Source organism: Argopecten irradians, chromosome 2 (assembly GCF_041381155.1).
Source record: "Argopecten irradians isolate NY chromosome 2, Ai_NY, whole genome shotgun sequence".
Taxonomy (NCBI): domain Eukaryota; kingdom Metazoa; phylum Mollusca; class Bivalvia; order Pectinida; family Pectinidae; genus Argopecten; species Argopecten irradians.
In genome coordinates, this window is record NC_091135.1 from 40,307,261 (window position 1) to 40,331,165 (window position 23,905).

Below are 23,905 nucleotides of genomic sequence, written 5' to 3' on the forward strand. Positions count from 1 at the left end.
CCTAATTACCGCGCGTCGGTTGATTATCACTGCGCCAGACGGTAAAACAGCGGAATCAATCTTCTTTACTGTTAACATAACATTTTGTCGGTGATATAAATTTTTCTTAGGACATTGGTATACATTTCCATATATCATTATTGTTTTCAAGAAAATTAGAATTTTTGTTTGGCAAAGGTAGTGGTCTTTTAAAGGATTCCTTAATTAAATCTAATAATGTTCATGAAACTGGGCCTTGCACCAGTTTATTATCACTATGTCCATTTTTCAATACACCATTGTAAACATTGTAATGACCTATAAATGAAATTTCAGAAAAAAAACACCGTTAGATAATATTTGAGAAATAGCGATAGCAAACTTCACTTGTCAAAATCTAAGACGACTGCCCGTCGGCTATCTTTAATTCAGATCGGTCCAAAATTGCAATATGCATAACTAGACATCAAGTGGAACCTGCAGATGCAGTTGGAGAGCAATTCTTTTTGAGAAATAGCGAGAACAGACGCCAGTTATCAAAATCCAAGATGATACCTGTCGACCATCTTGTCTTCGGATCGATTCCAACATGAAACATGTATACTAGGCACCAAGAAAAACCTAAACATGAAATTTTGGGAAATATTCTTTTGGTACCTTCTGCGAAATAGCGATAACACTAATTGTTTACAGATGTACGTCGGACCACGAACGGAAGTCGATTTAATTGGCCAACATCTGATACCTAGAATATAGTTCATTGAGTGTTCGACAAGGGACATGCCTTGCATCAGCATTACTCAGAATACTCGTTTGATATAGATCGATGTAAATATGAAGTTTACCAAACATTGTGATTTGTATAACAAGGATTCTATATCCTTACAGTTATTTCCCTAGAATAACAAATGGTGGGTGTACCTCTGACTAGAGACAGGTTCATTTGAAATATCCAAATCTAATGATGAATTTTGCAAATAACAACGAAAGAAAGCTAGGATTTGTGTTTTGTGTTCTGTGTTTAAGTCTATGGGTAAGCTGATAAACTTTTCAACAATGTTGATCTATGACAAAGTTGATCTATGACAAAGTTGATCTATGTGATGATCCAGCGTTACATATCAGATGGACTCCGATCGGTGGGCGGGATACCTTTTGAGACTTATCAGTTGAGATTTCCACAAAAGAAAGGAAGACATATTTATAAAAACACATTTATTTTACGGCAATATGTACAATACCTTTTTAACAAAACAACGATAAATGTTTACAAATGACAAAAACATTGGAACAGTTTTACACTTAAACTTGCACCGTGCCCTCTCACTAAGGCACCGGAAACAGAACTCATAACCACAACCCGGATATTCACAGCACATGGATTTACATCCGCCGGTATGTTCGATGATGCTATAACAGTTTGGACATGCCCGTCGAATTGGACAGGAAATGCCCTGTATAAGTTTGGTTGGACATTTATGAAGAAGTGATATCATGGTGTTAACGTCTGGGATTTTTTGGTTCGTTATCTTCATCTTATTTGTAAATATCTTGTTTTCTATTGTCTTCTTTTCTTCCTTGTTCATGTTAGCGAATTTAGTAATGACGTCTAGGAGCCATAGCGAATTGCATGTCTCGGCTTTGGCGTTGAGGACATATGGACATTTTATTTCTGTCTTTCCATTTTCCAGCTGGCTCCAACAATAGTCAAAAAGTGATCGTGGAGCTGAAAAAACAGAATCCAAATATCAAATATAGTTTACAAGTTGACAATAAACCGAACTATGAAGATAATTGCGTTGTTATCATTTGTGTAGTATTGTACCGCAGTTGTCCCTTGTCTCCTTGTACCGATAAAGAATCCGAACAGAATCTTGATCAAATGGTTAAAAATCAATGTAGTTTTAAAATTGTACCTTTGTGGAATTTTTGACGGCTTGGTCTTTCATCGTTATATCATGATCAAGTTACTTATCTTCATTGCACTTTACATAATCTCTTGTGTTAACATACTTTTAATCTTAACATGTTAAACTTTTAATTATAGTGATACAGGGTCACGGCTAAGTAGAGGAAATAACAACTCTTCGCGTTCTCTGTTGTTATTTTCAATTACTCACAATTCGAAGCTAGACATAAGGCAACAATTTGATTTTCCTAAATGATCAGCTTTTTACGTTCATTAAACAATGACTGTACGTTCTTACTTATTGCGTGTCCACACGGCATTTTGGCCCGTTTTGATTTTTTGCTTAAGCTGATCATACATTCCTCGTTTGATGTCGGTAAATCTCGTCCGAGACGTCGGAGACGTTGAACTGATGTGTGATCTTTGTTCACAATGTTGAGGATGTCGCCGTCATTAAACGTCTTGCCGAGCAGACGACGTTTGTGGCCGCACACTTTGGTGTCACGTATTGGGTGTTTGATGGTCGTTCCATTTGGTAAATGTTTCTAAAATGGTCAAATAAAAGTTTATTTAACTCATATATATGATATCTTTCTAACCATGCGTAGTTTTATATCTGAAATAATCACCTATAAAACCTTACTTATATTATAGATGCCTTGAAAACCCCTCAAAACAACAAGAAACATATACTCACCATATTAATGTTTAACGAAATCCTGTAGAATAATATTCGTAAACATCTATACAACATCTATACAAATAATTTGCAAAAATATGTTATATCAAAATTTAAAAAAACAACTAAAATCAATTATGAAGGAATGCCCTAGTATTTCAGCTTAGCTGCAAGAGATAAAGGTCCCAACTCGGCCATGATGGTTTAGTATGGGAAAAAAATGAGCAAGCAATGAAAAAGACTCAGTTGGTGCTTATCATGAGAAGCTTGACAAGAGATCACAGAGGGATCTTAGCGCCCACCAAAGATTGATATATGACTGATAATGGAAAGAGGATTCTTTTCTCTGCTTTTCAAATACTTCAAATATAAACTCAGTAATTTTCGAGAAATAGTGGAAACACACACAAATTATCAAAATCTAAGATGGCGGCCTTTCGTCGATCTTCCTAGACATGAAATTTGAGAAAGGTCCCTTCAGTACTTGTTTAATAAACGGACGAACGAAAGAACGGATGATGGACCATGGACGAAAGGGGATTTCTAGACTATAACAAAATAAGCATTGTATGTTTAGGAAATTTTGTGGTTGGTGGTTGATTTAATTAGACAACCATGTCATATTCAGTACACGGTATGGGGACTGTCATATTTACAGTCATTTTTAAAACAAAATACTGAAAGTACAAGTCTGTGTAAAATATTTAACTTGCCTCAGCAAGTCGAAAGGTTGTCCTCTTTTTATCTGGAGAAATGAATGTGACTTTCATGATTGTGGTCCGTCTGTCCTCGTGGAGATTTTCCTCTGTCCGTCGGTTCGATGTGGTCGCTCTGGTCTGTCTTATCGTTATGTCGGTTTGTATATACATTTGTATGAACGGCGTCCATCATTACGAAGATCTATATTTATCCACAGTGCTTCGTAATCAATTTTCAGCGTGAATGATGAATACCTTACAAGGAAAACAAGTTAGTTAGGTTTATTTGTTTGGTATTCATGATTTTATCCCATTTCAGTTGTTATATTGGATTTATATAAAATGTGTTTTTCGTGAATTCATTGTCCTTATTAAGATTGTATATTTTGAGTTACAACAATTTAAATCTAACGAGGTTTGGCCAGTATTATTTGCTATTGGTACGGTGTCTCTAGACACGTGTATATATACACACACTATTGTTTACCTTCAGGTACCTATTCTACATGTCCGATTTAAATACACATATACACATGTACAATATACCTCGGCTAGTTGTTTTGGCGGACATTTCGTAATTCTTGTGCAATTCACTGAAGCAACAGCAAACGACCTCAACCTAATAACATTTTATCACGTGCTGTAAAGGTTATGGTTTTAAAACATCACCTGATAATTACTTTTTATGAGGCCAAAGTGATTAATTAAGTATAGAAACAGCTATTACCTAACCATATAGTGCTGTCGAATCTTGATAATCACATATATACGAAGACAGCGAAACTTTGGGAAGAGACCACATTATAATTAGGTCAGAAGATTCCACTTTTGGGTGGCAAATGTATTAATGAAACTTTATACAGTATTATCCTATATAGGTTGGTCCAATGATGAATAGTGCCAAAAAATTAATACATGTTGATAAATAATAATAAAAAAAACCAGTGGTCAGACATGATAGAACCACGGGTTATTTCATTCTAGATACCTATGAACATCTGTTATTTACATTATACACGTTGTAACACAGTACAATATGGGTACAAAATAAGTATCTAAACAACTTAAAGTGTATAACGTTATGCATATGTGTGTTCGTATGTGTTTTATGTGTAGTGAACCATAACCATAGACACTGAAGACCTTTATGATATATCGTCAGCATATACATTTATATTGTATGTGCACAGTTTAAGTAGAACCACCCTTGCTAAAAATAGATCATAGTAATGGAACACATGAGTTGATCGATGGAATTCTCACAGAGCGATGCGTCGACAGGGCAGGCCGTACCGTTTACATCACTTGAACATACCGGAGATATCATGATGAAATTAACACTAGTCTTCCCCGATAAAAAGAGGAAAACAATTCGACTTGGTGAGGTCAGTAAGAAGTAAATATTGACCGGATGATTTTGTGGTCAGGAAGCTGAAGTTGGTTTGAGAGCTGATAAAACCTGGTGTGTAAAGAATATGACAGTTAATGTGAATAGTATTGACTGTGTAATTAGTCTTGTATACGTAACTTCTGCAAGTCGGCGATGTTTGCTCTTAGTATTCGTCATCAATTATATGAAAATGTGCAGTCACCCTCATCCACATAATTGGTGATGCCATTTTAACCATGCAAGTAAAAGTAAAATGCCAAAGTCAGGGAGAAGGTTTTGTGGTCAAATATGTAATATTACATTTTGTTTTGGTGATATCAAACTTAAAAATGAATATTTTAAGGTGTCTTTATTATTCTTTTCGTTTTAGATTCGTACAACTACTTTCACGAACTGACCAATAATCGTTCATAGTAATTCTGTTCAATTACATTGATTGTTCTTGATAGACAAACAATTCAATATAGCTAGCATTTATGATTTCACCTACTAAGTTTTCATTTCTTTTCAGAGACAAAGAGTTAAGTTCATTTTAAAATGTCTTCCCCGTGGAGCATACATAAAACATCCACAAAGAAGAACCAAACTGATCACACATCAGCGTCGTCTGCTCCGAAAGGTTTTTAAAGACGGTGACGTCATCAGTGTTGTATATCAAGATAATTTCGTAGGTCGACGCTTGAGGCAAAATATACCCACATCATCCAAGAAGTGCATGATTACCCTGGAAACAAATTCAAAACGGGCCAAAATGCCATGTGGACACGCCATAAGTAAGTTCATTTAATGATTGTATCAGAATGAGTCATCTCATTTTATCAAGTATATTTTGCTATTCGGTATAGTTCATTGTATATATGTACTCAATAAAATTTATGTCAGTTGTTAAATACGTGTGCCGCGTCCCGTCTCCCTCCATTTTATTCCCTGAGAATGTAAATTAAGTGTAATACTTCGTGAATTAGTTCTGATAAACTCCTCAGTTACGAAAATATGATATCCAGGGAAGTGGGGGACATTTTAGTTTTTCCCGAAATTTTATCTAATTCTTCGAATCTTTCTGTTTAACCTATCTGTGTGTGGTATCCTTGTCTTGTTTCCATAGTGTTAATCCTCCATTTCAGCTCCACAAGCGCTATATGACTTTTGTTTGAGTGAGCTGGAAAGTGGAAAGACAGAAATCAAATGTCCGTTTGTTTATAACTTTAAAGCCGCTGCATGTGGTTCAATTTGGAGCTTTGAAGACATCGAACGATACGCGAACTTGGATAAGAAAGAAACGACATTCATAGAAAGCAAAGTATTCGAAAACAAAATGAAGAATTCATCTCGTGAAATTCCTGATACCAACGAAATGTTAGCATTTCTCCACAACTCACCCAGGATTTTCATCTTCGGCATTTCCTGTCCGCAAAGGCGGGCATGCCCAAGGTGTTACAACATCATTGAACACGCCGGCGGATGTAGAACTATGCGCTGTGAATATCCGGGTTGTGGTTTTGTGTTTTGTTTCCGGTGTCTTAGTGAGAAGACAAAATGTATAATTGATTGTAAAACTGCCCCAACACAGTTTGAATTGATATAACGTAAATTGAAACCTATAGGCTCCTGCCCATGCAATTACTTTGGAAACAAAATGTATCTTAACTTGGAATATAAAATAAAAGTCGTTATGCCAGTAAACTATAATATGCTGAATCAAACCTTGTAAGTGATGTTGAAGGTGATCATCTTGTGTTCCATTCGAGTCCTTCCCCATTCTTAGAAATGAAGTTAAGAAAGCAGAGATGCTGTTGAGTTCCATATATACTTGTCTATTTATCTATATCATGTTTTATATACATATTGTTAATTTGTAGTACATAAAGTTCTATTTTTATGATATTGTTTTTTATTTGTAAATATTGATCAGGTATACATGTTGTAAAATAAACATATTTTCTTTTTAAAAACTCTTTCGTTTTCTGACACTATCATTTAGGGGCTTGGCAGGTTAAGGGGTGGAGGACAATCGGGTTACCACCGATCTGCAGTCAGATTCCCGCGACTGCATTGGTTTCGAACTAGAAATCTAGATATTTATGGTCGTTATTCTTTAACGCAGATAAATAATGTATATACACATATATACTTCTATCAGAGTTGCTTCCCTTTATTTATGCATGTTACAAGATCAGCCATATATTGAAACGCAAAAAAGTTTCACAAAGCTTAAATTTTAAGGTTTCTTAATTCTCGTTAATTTTCGGCTTTTCATGGCGAAAAGACGAAATTTAAGGTTTCTTAATTCTTGTCTTTTCGCCCCGAAAACACGAGAAGTAAGAAACCTTACATTTCGTCTTTTCGCCAAAGACGAAAGGGCATATATCAGCCACCGTAGATCCTGTCCCGTATCACAGATCAATGTTGGTCTGTTGTTCGGGGGACTACCTAGAACGAATATACGTACCCGGCCTACTATACCTTTCGGCAGGGTACGAATCGGTCCCTATGTGTCGTAGTGGAGCATCGCCTCCGAAAATCACTCGGGCACAGTTTTCTATACTTTTTTGTAGGTTTCCAATTATTTTATGCGTATACATGCATTTACATATTATTTTTGTCCAAAACAAACATAACTGCCATTCTTAATATCTACCGTGCCGCTCACAAGACGTCAAATTCACAATTTGTGGACTTGTCGTATAAATTCCCTTCAGAAAGACCTTCATATGTATTATCTAAAAAATAATGCCTCGATGAGAATTTGATATTTTATGTGGTTCAATTGTATTGCCTAGTAGGTAAGCGATATCAAACAAGTACGATAAAATGCTTACAAACGTTTTATAATGGTTTGCATAAACATTACTTTGCTCCATTAGCAGTAATAGGCACCAATTGTAGCTCTAAAGACGACACCATTTTCTGTCTAAAAGTCTTTTGAGCTACAATATTGCAGCTAGGGACTACCATGTCAATTCGATACTCACTCTATTTGTTTTATTTCATCTTTTTTTTTAATTTATTTTTTGCTTAATTTATACTTGATCACGACGTCTGTTTATGTCATCTTAATTCATTTTAAATTCAATAAAAAATGATACTAAACAACCAGATACATATATTTTAAGATTTGTTGATGGTATACTTTCTGTTTAACACTAAAGCTTGTAAAATATTCGTTTGTGCAAATAATTTAGTAAAATCACTTTGATAAAATGTGTGATCAAGAAATGTTTAATTAAATAAGTTAAATCATATGCACACATTTTGGAAATTATTTATTGAAAACATTATTTTAATACTTTCTATATAATGATCTCGGTACGTTCTCAATTGCTACATATAAGAAGTCTTTTAAGCAATGATCAAATTTAATAAATCATATAAAGCATTGAATAAATAATGACCTTAATCTTATCTTCTCAGTCTGTTTATAGAACCAATCTTATATTCTAAGCAAAGTTATTATCGAGGCGACTTAAAATCGCCTTTTTTTACCGAACGATTATTATTCACGACAATTAAGTATGGCGATATAGACAAGCACAAAACGTGAAACATAATGTCCTTATGTAACAAAATCCTAATTCAGTCATTTCTTATGTTTGTATTCCTTAAGTTTGCAAACAAAGATTAATTCTTCAAATGACTGGTAATTTATGAAATACATTGTAACTATAATCAAAGTTTACTAGCTACACCAAACAGTTATTTCATCGTTATTGGTGATCATGTGGTTCCTTTTAGAATATTCGATCACTTAATACCATTTATTTTTATCTCCTTCAAATCAACGGCATAATTTTAATTTTCATTTAATCTATTTAACCTAATCGTTATATCGACTACTATCTATATATATATCTACCTTTTAACCGGACGTTGCACCATCCAGTAATCACCCACCTGTAGTTATATATACACGTACTGAACACCTTGTAGTCGGGGTGAGCCGTAGTGTGGTGGTAAATGTTCATGTGAGCCTGAAGCATCTGATCCAGACTCGTACCACAGATCAATGTTGGCCTGTGGTTCGGGGGACTACCATGCCAATTCGACACTCACTCTTTTATAAATATATATATCTTTTCATTTTTTTCACCTATTTTAATCTTCGATTTATTTATTTTGATGCTTTTTTATCTATTAATTTAAGTGATATAAAATTCTACCTCTGTAATCGGACTACAAATAATGATTATATAATATTATCAACAACCAAATGGTATGCATCTATGACTTGCCCTCATTTTTTATGTATTTATATCTTACTTATTTTATTCATCTATTTACCAGTATAAAAAGACGGTATTATAACATCATCAATTACGTCATCTCATTAAAATCAGTGAAAACCGAACCTCATTTGCTTTTAACATATCTTGAAATATTCATTTTCTCGTAAATCAATAATAGGATATTTCAGCACCTCCTATCCTTTATTCCATTATGACATTGTTTCATTTGATCCCAGAAATAATTTCATTTTCATACCTCAATTGTTCGTCTTATTTAATTTCACCACTATCAATACCTGCACACATGGCATAAAAATCCTCCAAGATCATAAGTGCCTATGCTTTTGAAACAAAATTGGCATTACTTCAGTGATAATACTTACTTCATGATTTCTATTATTATAGCTATTTTAATTTTATCTTAAGAAATTAAATAAATATGTGACTATAAGATCGTAAATATGATAATAATTCTCGTAATAATTTCTTGTTTCAAACATTAAATATGAATATAATTATGAGTAAAAATCATGAAAATATGTATTTACGGGGCGCCAAATGGGACACGTGTGATTTTGTACACGAAATCCAATTTTGTGTAGACAAAAATTAATTTTGTTCAACAAAAATGAGCCCAGATTAACAAAACTTATAACATATTACAAAAATAAGTTTTGTTATACAAACAATCTTCCTGGACAAAATTCATGACGAAATTCAATTTTGTAGACAAAATTCAATTTCGTGACACAAAATTGAATTCTGTCGTAACAACATCACTTTCGTCTTACAAAAAAATCGTTATGACAAAAATAAATTTTGTTAAACAAAATCATTTTTAGTGGACAAAAATCAATTTTGTTGTGACAAATTTCATTTTTGTGGACAGAATTCATTTTCGTCTCGACGGAATTCAATTTCATCTCGACGGAATTCAATTTCGTCTGGACAGAATTCATTTTCGTCAGTAAAGTATGCAAATGAGTCCAAGTTTGACCTTTACTTGTAAGCTGCTAACCGATTGGTTTAAACGCTTACAGTTCGCTCAATCTTTGGCGAAGTGTATCGTAACTGGACTTGAAAGATGTGATAGTGAACGAATTTTTGTTGAATAGGTACGTAATCATTACGCTTATGGTCAATTCATCGTAAAGACTATTTTCCATAGAGTATCCATTTCTGTAATCGTAACCTCCCTCCGGCATCCCCTTCTACTAGGCCTTATAAAAGGCAGCTAAGTACTTAGTCCGCTAAACCTGCCTATATTATTAGGCTTTTTTAATTTAATTTTTTTTGCCTAATATATAGTCAGCTCGCGGTACCTCTTAAAAATGTGAAATCGTAGGCCAGATTTGGCCTACGCTACGTCAGCGGCATATTTCTAATATATCGTCCATGCAATGCCGGGAAAACGTACACATACCTTTATATTAGGATCTTATGTACTCCTTTGCCCCCATGTTACATCCCATTTATGAAATTAAACAACTGTGTACAATGAAATACTTCCGAGACCCTTCTATTTCACACATTTGTAATGGCCGCCGTATACACATTTCCAAACCACGTGTAGTTGAAAGATAAACAAAATGCTAGCCAGTTAGAGTTTTTAAAGTAAAATCATGGTTGACATACACGACATGTTGTCAAATATTCAAATTGAACACGACTATTGCTGGTACCGCATCACTTTCGCGATATTCACGTTGCATATACATGTAGCATATACACGGTAGAATTTTGTTTATCTTTCAACTACACGTGGATATTTAAAAATAAAACCGGAAGCGAAGTTGATTGGCTGCCGTTGGCTCTACTAAATGTGTATACGGCGGCCATTACAAATGTGTGAAATAGAAGGGTCTCGGAAGTATTTCATTGTACACAGTTGTTTAATTTCATAAATGGGATGTAACATGGGGGCAAAGGAGTACATAAGATCCTTTTATAAAGGTATGTGTACGTTTTCCCGGCATTGCATGGACGATATATTAGAAATATGCCGCTGACGTAGCGTAGGCCAAATCTGGCCTACGATTTTACATTTTTAAGAGGTACCGCGAGCTGACTATATATTAGGCAAAAAAAAAATTAAAAAAGCCTAATAATATATAGGCAGGTTTAGCGGACTACTAAGTACTTAGCTTAATTTATGCATACCGATACTTGCACATATATTTTATAGGAGTTTTCTCCCTTTAATCTAGTACCCAAATTTATTGTTAGGATTACTTCCCTTTACTGATAGGAGTAAAGGATCATGGGTAGAAAAAAATTTTCTAGGCGCCATTATCATGAGAAAGTGCGAGCTCCAATTTTGAATTTTAAGCAATTACCCACCCTTTTCCACCCAAAATTTATCGTTTGTGGAACACAATTTCTGTTTTGAAAACTTATATAAATTTATATTTCCAGCCATGATCTTTTATTTTACTCCAGTTAGTTATCTAGTTATGCTTTTTTGTTTTAAGTCTTATGTTTGGCAGAGTTTTGGTAAACCCCACTCATGCTTTTCTTTATTTTACAAAGTGTCTCCTTTGTTTGATATGTATAATGCTATGCCTTAGTCAGTATGACTTTTTATTTGTTTGTCTATATATTTTGTGTAATATTAAATGTCACCATCCGGTGGCCATTTCACACAAAACTATTTTTTGTTGTTTATGTGACACGATGGAGGATGCATAAATGATATTCCAGAGCATTCGCATTACACAAGAAGTCGTGACATAATCTGCTGATTAAAGTAAGTATATTAAACATCTACAAGAATGACAATGATGACGCAAACACAGGTGCTTTCTCCAAAAGCTCTTGCAGCCTTTCCATTATGTACTACATAATGTAACACCTTGTGCGCGTGCCATACCAACGGTCAATATATCCAATGACAGGCCACGTCACAAAATCGTAATGAGACAGTTCATTTGCATTTATCCATATTTGGATTCGGGACAAAATTGACTTTTGTGACATAAAACTAAACTTTGTGTTCAATTTTCACTTTTGTCTAACAAAACTCAATTTTGTCCACAAAAATGAATGTTGTCATGACAGAATTAAAAAAATTCAAAATTGATTTTGATTACAAAAAGATGAAGTCCCAGTCGCCCGTATTTACATTACATATTACATTACTGTTCCGAAAATAGCTTGATGTTGTAAATGAAATAATTATTTTGTTGTGTAATATTTTATTTTTAATATTATCTATAAAAATTGACAATAATATATATATTTGTTGTGTAATACAATCAAACAATACCTTTAATAATATACCTTTGCATAATTATTATTTAGACTTTCAATCCCCACAATCGTAATACATTGACATGATATGATCAACATGCGAGCTACCAGTCTAGTTGCTATCAATCAATAACGACTGTGTTATTGAGGTTATGCTTTGCCCAGACTTGTTCAGGAGTTCTTCGTTGACTACAAACCGAAAACAGTCGACGAAGCGTTATTTAAATATAGACATGATTACTACATACGGGTATAAAGCGGCCTACCGATCATTCTTGTCTCAAACATTGAGAGCTACGAATCGTCAATATGAAAATAACTGTCATTCATCCTGACTCAAATGAAAGTCGAATTCGACTAAGTGAGGTAACTAAATTATATTGTTCTTGTGTATAGGTTTCTATAGTTGATTTTTTTAAATATTTTAAATGGGTATTTTAATGTGTTTTTTAATATCGATCTATTGATTATATTATTCTTTATTTATGGTCTAGTGAGATACTTGGCATTCTTCCATCACTGATACGTATAGACGTATGTAATGTAAAATTATATTTAGTCAGTCCTACCTCATTCAGATCTTTTTGTTTTTCCTTTACAGAGGAGGACGACCAAGGTATCGGCCTTATTTGACAGACTACCTCCTGGTGCAACTATCAAACGTCTCGGACGGAAAGTTGAAGTTAGCAAAGACTGTCTGCTGCATAAAGCTTTCAAGCATGACGACGTGATTGAGGCGTTGTACAAACAAGGACTACGGCATTTGTCGAAAGAGGTGAAAGTTGCTGCTGACCAGTGTATGATCACGCTGGACACAACAGACCAGAGGGCCGAAATGCCATATGGACATGCTATAAGTGAGTATATTAGTTTACTATTCAGTAGTTAGTATTCAGGACAGCTCTGAGATATATCATACATATTCATTTCTTAAACAGTAATTGACTTTAAACGTTTCTGACATACAAAAAGGGAGTATAATATATCTTAAATGTGCCAGAAGATATATTATATATTGTGTAGGGGTTTAAGCACACCATAAAAATATAACCAAAAATGTTTATATATTCGTCTTTTCAGTTTATTTTTCATTATTGTCAAACTATAAATACATAATTTCAAACGCATTCAGACATGTTAAAGGAAACAAAACTACCCAATGAAATAAGATAATTTGTGTGATTATCTTACTTAACATTTTTATTTTCTGTTTTAGCACCACAGGCATTGTTTGACTACTGCTGGCACGAACTCGAGAAAGGAATGTTCAAATTCACGTGCCCATACGTCACAGATTTTAAGGGAAATAGGTGTGACCATGTGTGGTCTTCATACATTATCGAACGAAATGCAGTAATGACCAGAACAGAAAAAAGATTGTTCAGAAAGAAAATTGACAAAAATAGACTCAAGCAGCAAGAACTTGAAGCAGCTCATGTGTTACCTGATGACATCATTATTTCATACCTCCATAACTCGCCAAAACTACATCGCAATTACAACGTGCTGGTGCGCCGGGCATGTCCGAAATGCTGGAGCGTAATTGAGCGTGTGGGCGGATGTTTGTCAATGACTTGCCAGTACCCATCTTGTAATTTCAAGTTTTGCTTTAAATGTCTTGGGGACTATTGTAGTGATTACGATCACAACAAATGTCGAGTGGCACCATTACAGTTTGTAGATACACCAGTGACAGCAAGTAAGAGTCAGTTTGTAGATACACCAGTGACAGCAAGTAAGAGTCAGTTTGTAGATACACCAGTGACAGCAAGTAAGAGTCAGTTTGTAGATACACCAGTGACAGCAAGTAAGAGTCTGGAATCCTGTCATGACTTAAGTTGATGTGCCAATGAAAGACTGTACGACTGAGAGAGTGTGCGTGTTGGTTGGAGGAGATAGAAAAAATATATCAATCGTTTTTTTAAATTAACACTCAGAATTAATCATGATATTGTTCATTATTTTGTTAAGTTTTTCGTTGATATACATATTGTTCATTATGTAAAAATAAATAAATGTGTTCAGTTTAATAATCATTGTGTTTGAGTTGTACTTTATCAAAACTTTTAATAAAACGTCAGGGGATAAGAATTTATATTAAAATTAAAAATTCTAGAAGCAACAGGACACAAGAAAGTAAGACAGCAAATATGGCTTTCCTGGTGTAACTATCAGCAGGTACGATTAACGTCCAGATGCTATAACCACAGCATTGGTTTGGTTTGATTAGTTTCACGCTCTATTAATAGCCAGGAGAACTGTTAAAGATGAGCATGCCAGGTTAACATATACGCTAGAGGAAAGCCGGAGTACACGAAAACAAACAACCGATTAGAGGTCAGTTCCTGGTAACTGGATTCGAGGTCGTGATCCAGAGATAGCAATATGATATAAGACAGCTTAACCAAGCAAGTAAGTTGAGGGTTAAGCCATAAAAGCAATATTTTATTATGACTATGAAGCGACTGTTAGGTATAGCAATATTCTAATATTGATAAATAAGAAACGACCATTGTAGGAAACATAATAGTATCAACACTTCAATGATACCTAAAATGGAAGTTTTTATAAAAAAGTGTACCTCGACGCATATGGTAAATGACATAATATGAAATGAAATAATAGCAGCATATATAATATATCCTGCATAAAGAATTACATGTATTTCACTGCTGTATAAGTAGACCTATGCTTTTGGAATCATGCTAAGATGTATATTAATTCGTAGATTGGTGTAGGTCATATCAACTTATTTTAATTACATATGTCTTAACTTGATGCATGACTTAATATTTGTTTTATTGTTTTGTACTTAAGAATAAACATTAACCTATGTGCAATTTGTATATAATTTTGTTTGCTTTCAAAATGCACATTTATATTTCTGTGGGTAAAGTAAACAACAACGGTCCAATAGACACAAAAAGAGACACTACTATATACACTTATCTTTATCTAGAAAACCATACGAAGGTTTTCTTTTTTTTAAAGAGGGGTGATTGGTTAGATATTTAGTAGATAAAGGAAGTTGAGTTGGATACATTGTTTATACAGGAATCAATGAATACAGCAACAGAAAATAAGGGAATATTGAACTTCTGGATCATAATCGCTCAGTCAACTAACAGTGATGTTGGGGTTTAAGACCCTGTTTAAACTAGTGATATTTTGTATGAATATATGTCACTTCTTAGGTTCATTGTATACTTGAACATAACTAAGTTGATAAAACGTATGCATCAGTCCTAACCTTAGGTGTAACAGTTGACTCGTAAATTGTTGTGTTGGTTGTGGTAAAATGTGCAAAAATTGTACCTTCCATTTGAGTAATTTGAGGTATAATAGACCAAGGATTTTATATTGATGATGATGGATTGCATTAAAAAAACAATAAAAAAAATAAATTACTATCTTTCCGAAACAAATAAAAACAGATTCTTGAAAATAGTAAAAACATGTAAATGTATATCGATGGCCTAATATGATGTTACACCAAACAAAGGCAGGTTTTCCTGTGTAACCTGTGTTAACAGTGAAGATTCATTTCGTCTGACGCAGTAATAGTCATCAAATACGCAATAATTAGGACGACGGCGGTATATATAATACGACCCGCATTATGAAAATTAACATTTAACTTATTTTAATCATAAGGTCATGTTAAATATAGTGTTGACGTAAAGCTAATAACTTTTGCGTCTCTGCAAAATTATCAGCCTTGTTTTATATTCCCATTTCAAAAATCAAAAGCCGTTTTCGACAGGTATTGGGCCTTTAATTCGTTTATGATTAATCAGCAGGTTTGTAATATCAATGTCCTTTAATCTTTACTAAACAAAGAACTACGTACAAGTAAATTAGGACCGCGAAATATGGATAAATTATTGTCCTTCAAGGTCAATAACAACATTAAAATCTATGACGAATAGGAGGAAACATTTAGAAAAGAGTGGTTAATACAGCAATCCAAACATTGATAAAACTATTTTTTTCTTCGAAGAAAATTATATTAGTTTGGGTCTGTAATCAATTTCATAATGCCAATATTAATACCTTTCTTGAATTAGTCCATATTTTTGCTTCGAAATAGAATGATGTGTGGAAGTAAATAAGTGTATCCCCTGCAGACCTCCTCGATGTTAGATCTTTTCTTCATATTTTTACCATTTGAAGTATATCGTATCCCCTGCAGACCTACTCGATGTTAGTTCCTTTCCTGATATTTTTATCAGTTGAAGTAAATCGTATCCCCAATATCCCCATCGTCTACACTATTTACAATAACTTCTATAACCGGATATTGCACCATCCTGTAATCACCCACCTGTAGTTATATATACACGTACTGAACACCTTGTAGTCGGGGTGAGCCGTAGTGTGGTGGTATATGTTCATGTGAGCCTGAAGCATCTGATCCAGACTCGTACCACAGATCAATGTTGGTCTGTGGTTCGGGGGACTACCATGCCAATTCGACACTCACTCTTTTATTTATTTATTTAATTTTGTTTACAATTCATGTATTTTAATCTCCTGTTTATTTATATTGATGCTTTTCTATCTATTTATTTAATGATATTACAATTCTACCTCGGTAACCGGACTACAAATAATGGTTATATAATCTTATCAACAACCAAATGGTATATAACTATGACTTGCCCTCATTTTTTGTACGTGTATATATATCTAACTTATTTTATTCATCTATTTACCAGTATAAAAAGAAGACATTGTAAAAAACATCAGTTTAGTCATCTAATGAAAATCAATAAAATCCTTACCACAGAAAATATCTTGAAATATTCATTTTCTCATATTTCCATAGCAAGTGTATTTTGACAACTGTTATGCTTTGTTCCATTATCACAAAGTTTCCTTCGATCCCAGAATTTCTACTTTTGTGTTTCAATTTTCCGTCTAACTTCATCAATATCAATCCCTGTATAAAGTTCCTCCAAGATCGTACGTGACTATGATTTTTTTAACAAAATGGGTAACATCACGTCAGTGATAATAGTTACTTCTTATGGTTTTAATCCCTGACAATATATTTTCCAACATATTGTAGATGTGTAGATTTCTGCATGCTCAGTTTGTTTGGTTTTGATATCTTTCATAAAATAATGATGATTTTGTCTTTGTTTTCATATTACATCTGACTTTCTGATTTGCCGATTCATTTTTTCATACTACAATTGGAAAAAAATCCGAGGATGGCGCGTAAACTCGACGTAATCGTGACGTCACAATGGAAACATTGACGTTGCGTATTGATTTGGAAATACTAATCCTTTAGAAAATCAATGAAATCGTACGTGTAAATGTATTTTATTTTATAAAGTATTTTTTTCAATTTCAAAGGGTTATGAAATAAATTTTGTTTGCAAACTTTTGAGAGAATCCGATACGCAGATTTGCGTAACATTCATTATACCGATCGTATACACTATTTACAATCACTTATATAACCGGATATTGCACCATCCTGTAATCACCCAACACCTTGTAGTCGGGGTGAGCCGTAGTGTGGTGGTATATGTTCATGTGAGCCTGAAGCATCTGATCCAGACTCGTACCACAGATCAATGTTGGTCTGTGGTTCGGGGGACTACCATGCCAATTCGACACTCACTCTTTTAATTTTTTTTTTTATTTATATTTTTATTTTTATTTTTTGTTTGCTGTTAGAAATCACCTATTTTTATCTTCTATTTATTTATTTTGATGCTTTTTTATCTATTAATTTAAGTATTTTAAAATTCTGCCTCTGTAACCGGACTACAAATATTTGTTATATAATATTATCAACAACGAAATGGTATATAACTATGACTTGCCTTCATTTTTTGTACGTTTATATATATCTAACTTATTTTATTCATCTATTGACCAGTAAAAAAAGAAGACATTGTAACAAATATCAATTAAGTCATCTCATAAAAATCAATTAAAACCGAACCCCATTTGTTTCTCAGCTATCTTGAAATTTTCATTTTCTCATAGATCAATAGTAAGTGTATTTCAACACCTCCTATCCTTTATTCCATTATGACATTGTTTCATTTGATCCCAGAAATAATTTCATTTTCGGACCTCAATTGTTCGTCTTATTTAATTTTACCACTATCAATACCCGCACACATGGCATAAAAATCCTCCAAGATCATAAGTGCCTGTGCTTTTGAAACAAAATTGGCATAACCTCAGTGACAATAGTTACTTCTAATAGTTTTAATCCCGGAATATATTTTTCTCAATAGATTATAGATGTGTAGATTTATATATATGTACGCCGTTTGATTTGTTTTGAGATTTAACACAAGCAATTGATTTTCCTAACACATAACTGATGATTTAACTGAGATGTGTAGATTGTTTACCTCCTATAACCTATATGACCTACCTATAGTTATATATACACGTACTGAACACCTTTTAGGGGGGGGGAGCCGTAGTGTGGTGGTATATGTTCATGTGAGTCTGAAGCATCTGATCCAGACTCGTACCACAGATCAATGTTGGTCTGTGGTGCGGGGGACTACATGCCAATTCGACACTCACTCTTTTTTATTTAACTTATTCATTACCCTTTACTTCACGATTTCTATTATTATAGCTATTTTAATCTTATCTTAAGAAATAAGTTAAATATGTGACTATAAGATCGTAAATGTGATACTAATTCTCGTAATTATTTCTTGTTTCAAACATTAAATATGAATATAATTATGAGTAAAAATCATGAAAATATATATTTATCAGTTTAGGGGTATTACCTATTTCATTAATGTTACGAAAATAGCTTGATGTTGTAAATGAAATAATTATTTTATTCTGTATGATTTAATTTAATATTATCTATAAAAATTGACAATTATATATATATTTGTTGTGTAATACAATCAAACAATACCTTTAATAGTATAAATTTATACACGTGTATTACCTTTGCATTTTTATTATGTAGACTTTCAATCCCCTCAATCGTAATACTTTGACATGATATGATCAACATGCGTGCTACCAGTCTAGTTGCTATCAATCAATAACGACTGTGTTATTAAGGTTATGCTTTGCCCAGACTTGTTCAGGTAGATGACTACAAACCGAAACCAGTCGACGGAGCGTTATCTAAATATAGACATGACAACTAAATACCGGTATAAAACCGGGCTACCGATCATTCCTGTCTCAAACATTAAACTGTAGGCTGGTCGTACAGGCTGAGAGCCACGAATCGTCAATATGAAAATAACTGTTATTCATCCTGACTCAAATGAAAGTCGAATTCGACTGAGTGAGGTAATTATATTGTGTTTGTATCTATAGGTATTTATCGTTGATTTAAAAAAAAAGTTTTAAGTGGGGATTTTAATGTGTTTTTGAATTTTTAAATTTACAGTAAGCTATGATTAATACACATATCAGTGATATGAAGAAACCTTGAAAAACATTAAAATGAAAACTGTTTGATGGTGCCAATTTTATGTATTTTTGAAGATTAAATAAGTATAGTGTGCAAATAAGCAATCACATAAAAAAACACCATCTTCGCTAACCAAGGCCTTTGGTTCATGGAATGTAACTTAATGAGTAACTAATACTGAATCCTTTGTTTATAATCTGCATTATATAGCATAATCGAACTATTGATTATTTTATTCTTTATTTATGGTCAAGTGAGATACTTGGCATTCTTCCATCACTGATACGTATAGACGTATGTAATGTAAAACTGTATTTAGTAAGTCCTACCTCATTCAGATCTTTTTGTTTTTCCTTTACAGAGGAGGACGACCAAGGTATCGGCCTTATTTGACAGGCTACCTCCTGGTGCAACTATCAAACGTCTCGGACGGAAAGTTGAAGTTAGCAAAGACTGCCTGCTGCATGAAGCTTTCAGCGATGACGACGTGATTGAGGCATTGTACGCACAAAGACAACGGCATCTGTCGAAAGAGGTGAAAGTTGCTGCTGACCAGTGTATGATCACGCTGGACACAACAGACCAGAGGGCCGAAATGCCATGTGGACATGCTATCAGTGAGTATTCAGAACAGCTCTATAGAGATATAGCATACATATTCATTTCTTTAACATTTCATTCGGATTCAATAATTGACATAAAACGTTTCTGTCATACAAAAAGGAATATAATATATCTTAGAGCTTTAGAGGTGCCAGAAGATATATTATGCATTTTGAGGGTTAAAGCACATCATAAAAATAAAACCATCAATGTTTATATATTTGGCTTTTCAGTTTATTTGTCATAACTGTCAAGCTATAAATATATAATTTCAAACATATTCAGACATATTAAAGGAAACAAAGCTACCCAATGAAATAAGATAATTTGTGTGATTATCTTTACTTAACTTTTCTGTTTTAGCACCACAAGCATTGTTTGACTACTGCTGGCACGAACTCGAGAAAGGAATGTTCAAATTCACGTGCCCATACGTCACAGATTCTAAGGAAGATAGGTGTGACCATGTGTGGTCTTCAAACATTATCGAACGAAATGCAGTGATGACAAGAACCGAAAAAAGATTGTTCAGAAAGAAAATTGACAAAAATAGACTCAAGCAGCAAGAACTTGAAGCAGCTCATGTGTTACCTGATGACGTCATCATTTCACATCTCCATAACTCGCCAAAATTACGTCGCCATGGCAACGTGCTGATGCGCCGGGCATGTCCGAAATGCTGGAGTGTAATTGAGCATGTGTCCGGATGTTTGTCAATGACTTGCCAGTACCCATCTTGTAATTTCCGGTTTTGCTTTAAATGTCTTGGGGACTATTGTAGTGACTACAACCATAACACATGTCGAGTGGCACCATTACAGTTTGTAGATACACCAGTGACAGCATGTTAGAGTCTGGAATCCAATGACTTAAGTTGATGTGCCAATGAAAGACTGTACGACTGAGAGAGTGTGCGTGTAAGTGGGAGCAGATAGAAAAATCTGTCAATCGTTTTTTAAATTAACACCCAGAATTAATCATTATGTTGTTCATTATTTTGTTAACTTTATTGTTGATATACATATTGCTGATTATGTAAAAATTTAATAAATGTGTTCAGTTTAATAATCATTGTGTTTGAGTTGTACTTTATTAAAACTATTAATAAAACGTCAGGGGATAAGAATCTATATTAAAACTAAATATTCTAGACAGGACACTAGAAAGTAAGACAGCAAATATGGCTTTCCTGGTGTAACTATCAGCAGGTACGATTAACGTCCAGATGCTATAACCACAGCATTGGTTTGGTTTGATAAGTTTCACGCTCTATTAACAGCCAGGAGAACTGTTAAAGACGAGCATGCCAGGTTAACATATACACTAGAGGAAAGCCGGAGTACCCGAAGGAAAACTACCGACCAGAGGTCAGTTCCTGGCAACTGGATTCGAGGTCGGGACCAGAGATAGTAATACGATATAAGACATTTTAACCAAGCATGCAAGTTTAGTGACTATAGTTGAGAGTTAAGTCATAGAAGTAATATTTTCATTATAACTAAGAAGCTGATGCAAGTGGTTCAATATGAATGCTTTGAAGACATCTAGCAATATTCTATTATTGATAAAAAAACTGCCATTGTGGAAATCAAAGAAGTATCAACATTTCATGGAAACCTGAAATGGAAGTTTATATAAAATGTATAAAAATGTATCAAGACGCGTATGCTAAATAATCCCAGCATTCATTGAACGTGCCTGCGAATGTATACCTGTAACCTGTAAATATCCGAAATTTTGTTTTGTATTTTATTCCGGAGTCTTTGTGAGACGACGTAATTTATATCTTAGTCGAAAACATTCAACAAAGTGTTTGGTAATAACTATATTATAAAAACAACAACAACAAATATTTGTCTATTAAAATACAATATATTTTCATAAGAATTAGCGTTTTGAAATACGCATCTAGGAGTGTAATAAAAACAATATGCGTTTTGAAAGTAGAATTACTTTAGTGGATTTTTATAAAGGGAAGAAATTCAAAAGTTAAGGCCATCAATATGGCGTATTTGCGTTTTCCAAGGATTGAGAAGGTCACCCTATTATTTTAGAATAGTATCCCTGATACTTTTTAGAATATATCTTCAACAGGTTTGTAATGTCAATGTCCTTTAATCTTTAACTACGTACAAATAAAGTCAGGACTGCGAAATATGGAGAATTTTTTACCTTAAGGTTAATTAACAACATTAAAATCTATGTCGAAAAGGAGGAAACATTTAGAAAATGCTTAATACAGCAATCCAAAAATGGATTAAACTATTTTTTCTTCGAAGAAAATTGTATTAGTTTGGGTCTGTAATAAATTTCATAATGGTAATATCAATACATTTCTTGAATTAGTCCATATATTTGCTTCAAAATAGAATGATGTCGGAAACTAATTCTAAAATGTCAAATATATGTAAAAGTATTTTAAGTTACATACACGTAATTCATAGACAATGAGATCCCATTGTTATTTTAGTTTAACATGAAGCGATGTTGCAGCGATGTTATATTCATCATTTACCTTACGACATCGTACGGACATCTCAATGAAACAGCTATATGAAGTTTCTAAAGCTATCTACCTTATCCTTCGTCAGCAATGAAAATCGTAACATAATGTTCAAGTGATTATGTTATTTTCAGCTATGACTGAGGAAGCTTAACTAGAGAATCTGTACTCCTATAGATTGCTAAATTATCGATAACATCATAATATCATACCACGAATGTCTAGATGATATTTATTCTATTTGTTTCATCATTGATAAACTTAATAATACTACATATATTCCTTTAATGTAATGGTTCTGCTGAGACAATATTCCATTATCCATTGTTATACTAATACAGTTTGTTACTTCGGTATGGTACATCAAGTGTTTTATGCTTTATGACTTTGTTTGTGTTCTGTGTGTTTTGATAAAGTAGCGGATCACAATCTTTTTGTCAACACCATTAGAAGAACTTCTTATCCCCATATTCGTCATTTGAAGTAAATATATCCCCTGTAGGCCTACTCGATGTTAGTTCTTTTCCTCATATCTTTATCTGTTGAAGTAAATCGATTCCCCTGTAGGCCTACTCGATGTTAGTTCTTTTCTTCATATTTTTTATCTGTTGAAGTAAATCGATTCCCCTGCAGACCTACTCGATGTTAGTTCTTTTCCTCATATTTTTATCTGTTGAAGTAAATCATCGTATCCCCTGTAGGCCTACTCGATGTTAGTTCTTTTCCTCATATTTTTATCTGTTGAAGTAAATCGATTCCCCTGTAGACCTACTCGATGTTAGTTCTTTTCTTGATATTTTTCATCTGTTGAAGTAAATCGATTCCCCTGCAGACCTACTCAATGTTAGTTCTTTTCTTGATATTTTTCATCTGTTGAAGTAAATCGATTCCCCTGCAGACCTACTCGATGTTAGTTCTTTTCTTCATATTTTTATCAGTTGAAGTAAATCGATTCCCCTGCAGACCTACTCAATGTTAGTTCTTTTCTTCATATTGTTTATCAGCTGAAGTAAATCGTCGTATCCCCTGCAGACCTACTCAATGTTAGTTCTTTTCCTCATATTTTTATCTGTTGAAGTAAATCGTATCCCCTTCAGACCTACTCAATGTTAGTTCTTTTCTTCATATTTTTCATCAGTTGAAGTAAATTACCTCCTCGATCTTAGTTCTTTTCTTCATATTTTTTATCAGCTGAAGTAAATCGTCGTATCCCCTGCAGACCTACTCAATGTTAGTTCTTGTC

At 33.6% G+C, this 23,905-nt stretch overlaps 4 protein-coding genes across 4 annotated transcripts; 3 read left to right on the forward strand and 1 right to left on the reverse strand.

Annotated features, from left to right (window-relative positions):
- Window positions 1-1,184: 1,184 nt before the first annotated feature.
- Window positions 1,185-3,466, reverse strand: LOC138315467 (uncharacterized). The gene is made up of 3 exons (XM_069256517.1): window positions 3,281-3,466; window positions 2,187-2,433; window positions 1,185-1,705 (listed from the first exon to the last, which is right to left on the reverse strand). Exons 1-3 carry the CDS (start codon window positions 3,434-3,436, stop codon window positions 1,200-1,202), a joined length of 909 nt encoding a protein of 302 aa, XP_069112618.1. The 5' UTR covers window positions 3,437-3,466; the 3' UTR covers window positions 1,185-1,199.
- A 475-nt stretch (window positions 3,467-3,941) lies between these two features.
- On the forward strand, window positions 3,942-7,620 carry LOC138315468 (uncharacterized). The gene is made up of 3 exons (XM_069256518.1): window positions 3,942-4,650; window positions 5,167-5,428; window positions 5,780-7,620. Exons 1-3 carry the CDS (start codon window positions 4,516-4,518, stop codon window positions 6,238-6,240), a joined length of 858 nt encoding a protein of 285 aa, XP_069112619.1. The 5' UTR covers window positions 3,942-4,515; the 3' UTR covers window positions 6,241-7,620.
- Window positions 7,621-12,337: 4,717 nt separating this feature from the next.
- LOC138315469 (uncharacterized) lies at window positions 12,338-14,160 on the forward strand. Its single transcript, XM_069256519.1, has 3 exons — window positions 12,338-12,493; window positions 12,729-12,984; window positions 13,344-14,160. The coding sequence occupies exons 1-3, from the start codon at window positions 12,437-12,439 to the stop codon at window positions 13,967-13,969; spliced, it is 939 nt and encodes a 312-aa protein (XP_069112620.1). The 5' UTR covers window positions 12,338-12,436; the 3' UTR covers window positions 13,970-14,160.
- Window positions 14,161-19,274: 5,114 nt separating this feature from the next.
- LOC138315470 (uncharacterized) lies at window positions 19,275-21,228 on the forward strand. Its single transcript, XM_069256520.1, has 3 exons — window positions 19,275-19,432; window positions 19,918-20,173; window positions 20,523-21,228. Exons 1-3 carry the CDS (start codon window positions 19,376-19,378, stop codon window positions 21,008-21,010), a joined length of 801 nt encoding a protein of 266 aa, XP_069112621.1. The 5' UTR covers window positions 19,275-19,375; the 3' UTR covers window positions 21,011-21,228.
- Window positions 21,229-23,905: the final 2,677 nt, after the last annotated feature.

Excerpts from the sequence above, each read along its gene's own strand:
- LOC138315467 (XM_069256517.1), bottom strand. The coding sequence starts at position 3,436 with ATGTATATACAAACCGACATAACGATAAGACAGACCAGAGCGACCACA. Across the intron at positions 2,434-3,280 it reads CAACCTTTCGACTTGCTGAG|AAACATTTACCAAATGGAAC; the intron begins GCAAGTTAAATA and ends TGACCATTTTAG. Across the intron at positions 1,706-2,186 it reads GCCGTGTGGACACGCAATAA|CTCCACGATCACTTTTTGAC; the intron begins GTAAGAACGTAC and ends CTGTTTTTTCAG.
- LOC138315470 (XM_069256520.1), top strand. The coding sequence starts at position 19,376 with ATGAAAATAACTGTTATTCATCCTGACTCAAATGAAAGTCGAATTCGA. Across the intron at positions 19,433-19,917 it reads GTCGAATTCGACTGAGTGAG|AGGAGGACGACCAAGGTATC; the intron begins GTAATTATATTG and ends TTTCCTTTACAG. Across the intron at positions 20,174-20,522 it reads GCCATGTGGACATGCTATCA|CACCACAAGCATTGTTTGAC; the intron begins GTGAGTATTCAG and ends TTTCTGTTTTAG.
- LOC138315468 (XM_069256518.1), top strand. The coding sequence starts at position 4,516 with ATGGAATTCTCACAGAGCGATGCGTCGACAGGGCAGGCCGTACCGTTT. Across the intron at positions 4,651-5,166 it reads AAACAATTCGACTTGGTGAG|AGACAAAGAGTTAAGTTCAT; the intron begins GTCAGTAAGAAG and ends ATTTCTTTTCAG. Across the intron at positions 5,429-5,779 it reads GCCATGTGGACACGCCATAA|CTCCACAAGCGCTATATGAC; the intron begins GTAAGTTCATTT and ends CCTCCATTTCAG.
- LOC138315469 (XM_069256519.1), top strand. The coding sequence starts at position 12,437 with ATGAAAATAACTGTCATTCATCCTGACTCAAATGAAAGTCGAATTCGA. Across the intron at positions 12,494-12,728 it reads GTCGAATTCGACTAAGTGAG|AGGAGGACGACCAAGGTATC; the intron begins GTAACTAAATTA and ends TTTCCTTTACAG. Across the intron at positions 12,985-13,343 it reads GCCATATGGACATGCTATAA|CACCACAGGCATTGTTTGAC; the intron begins GTGAGTATATTA and ends TTTCTGTTTTAG.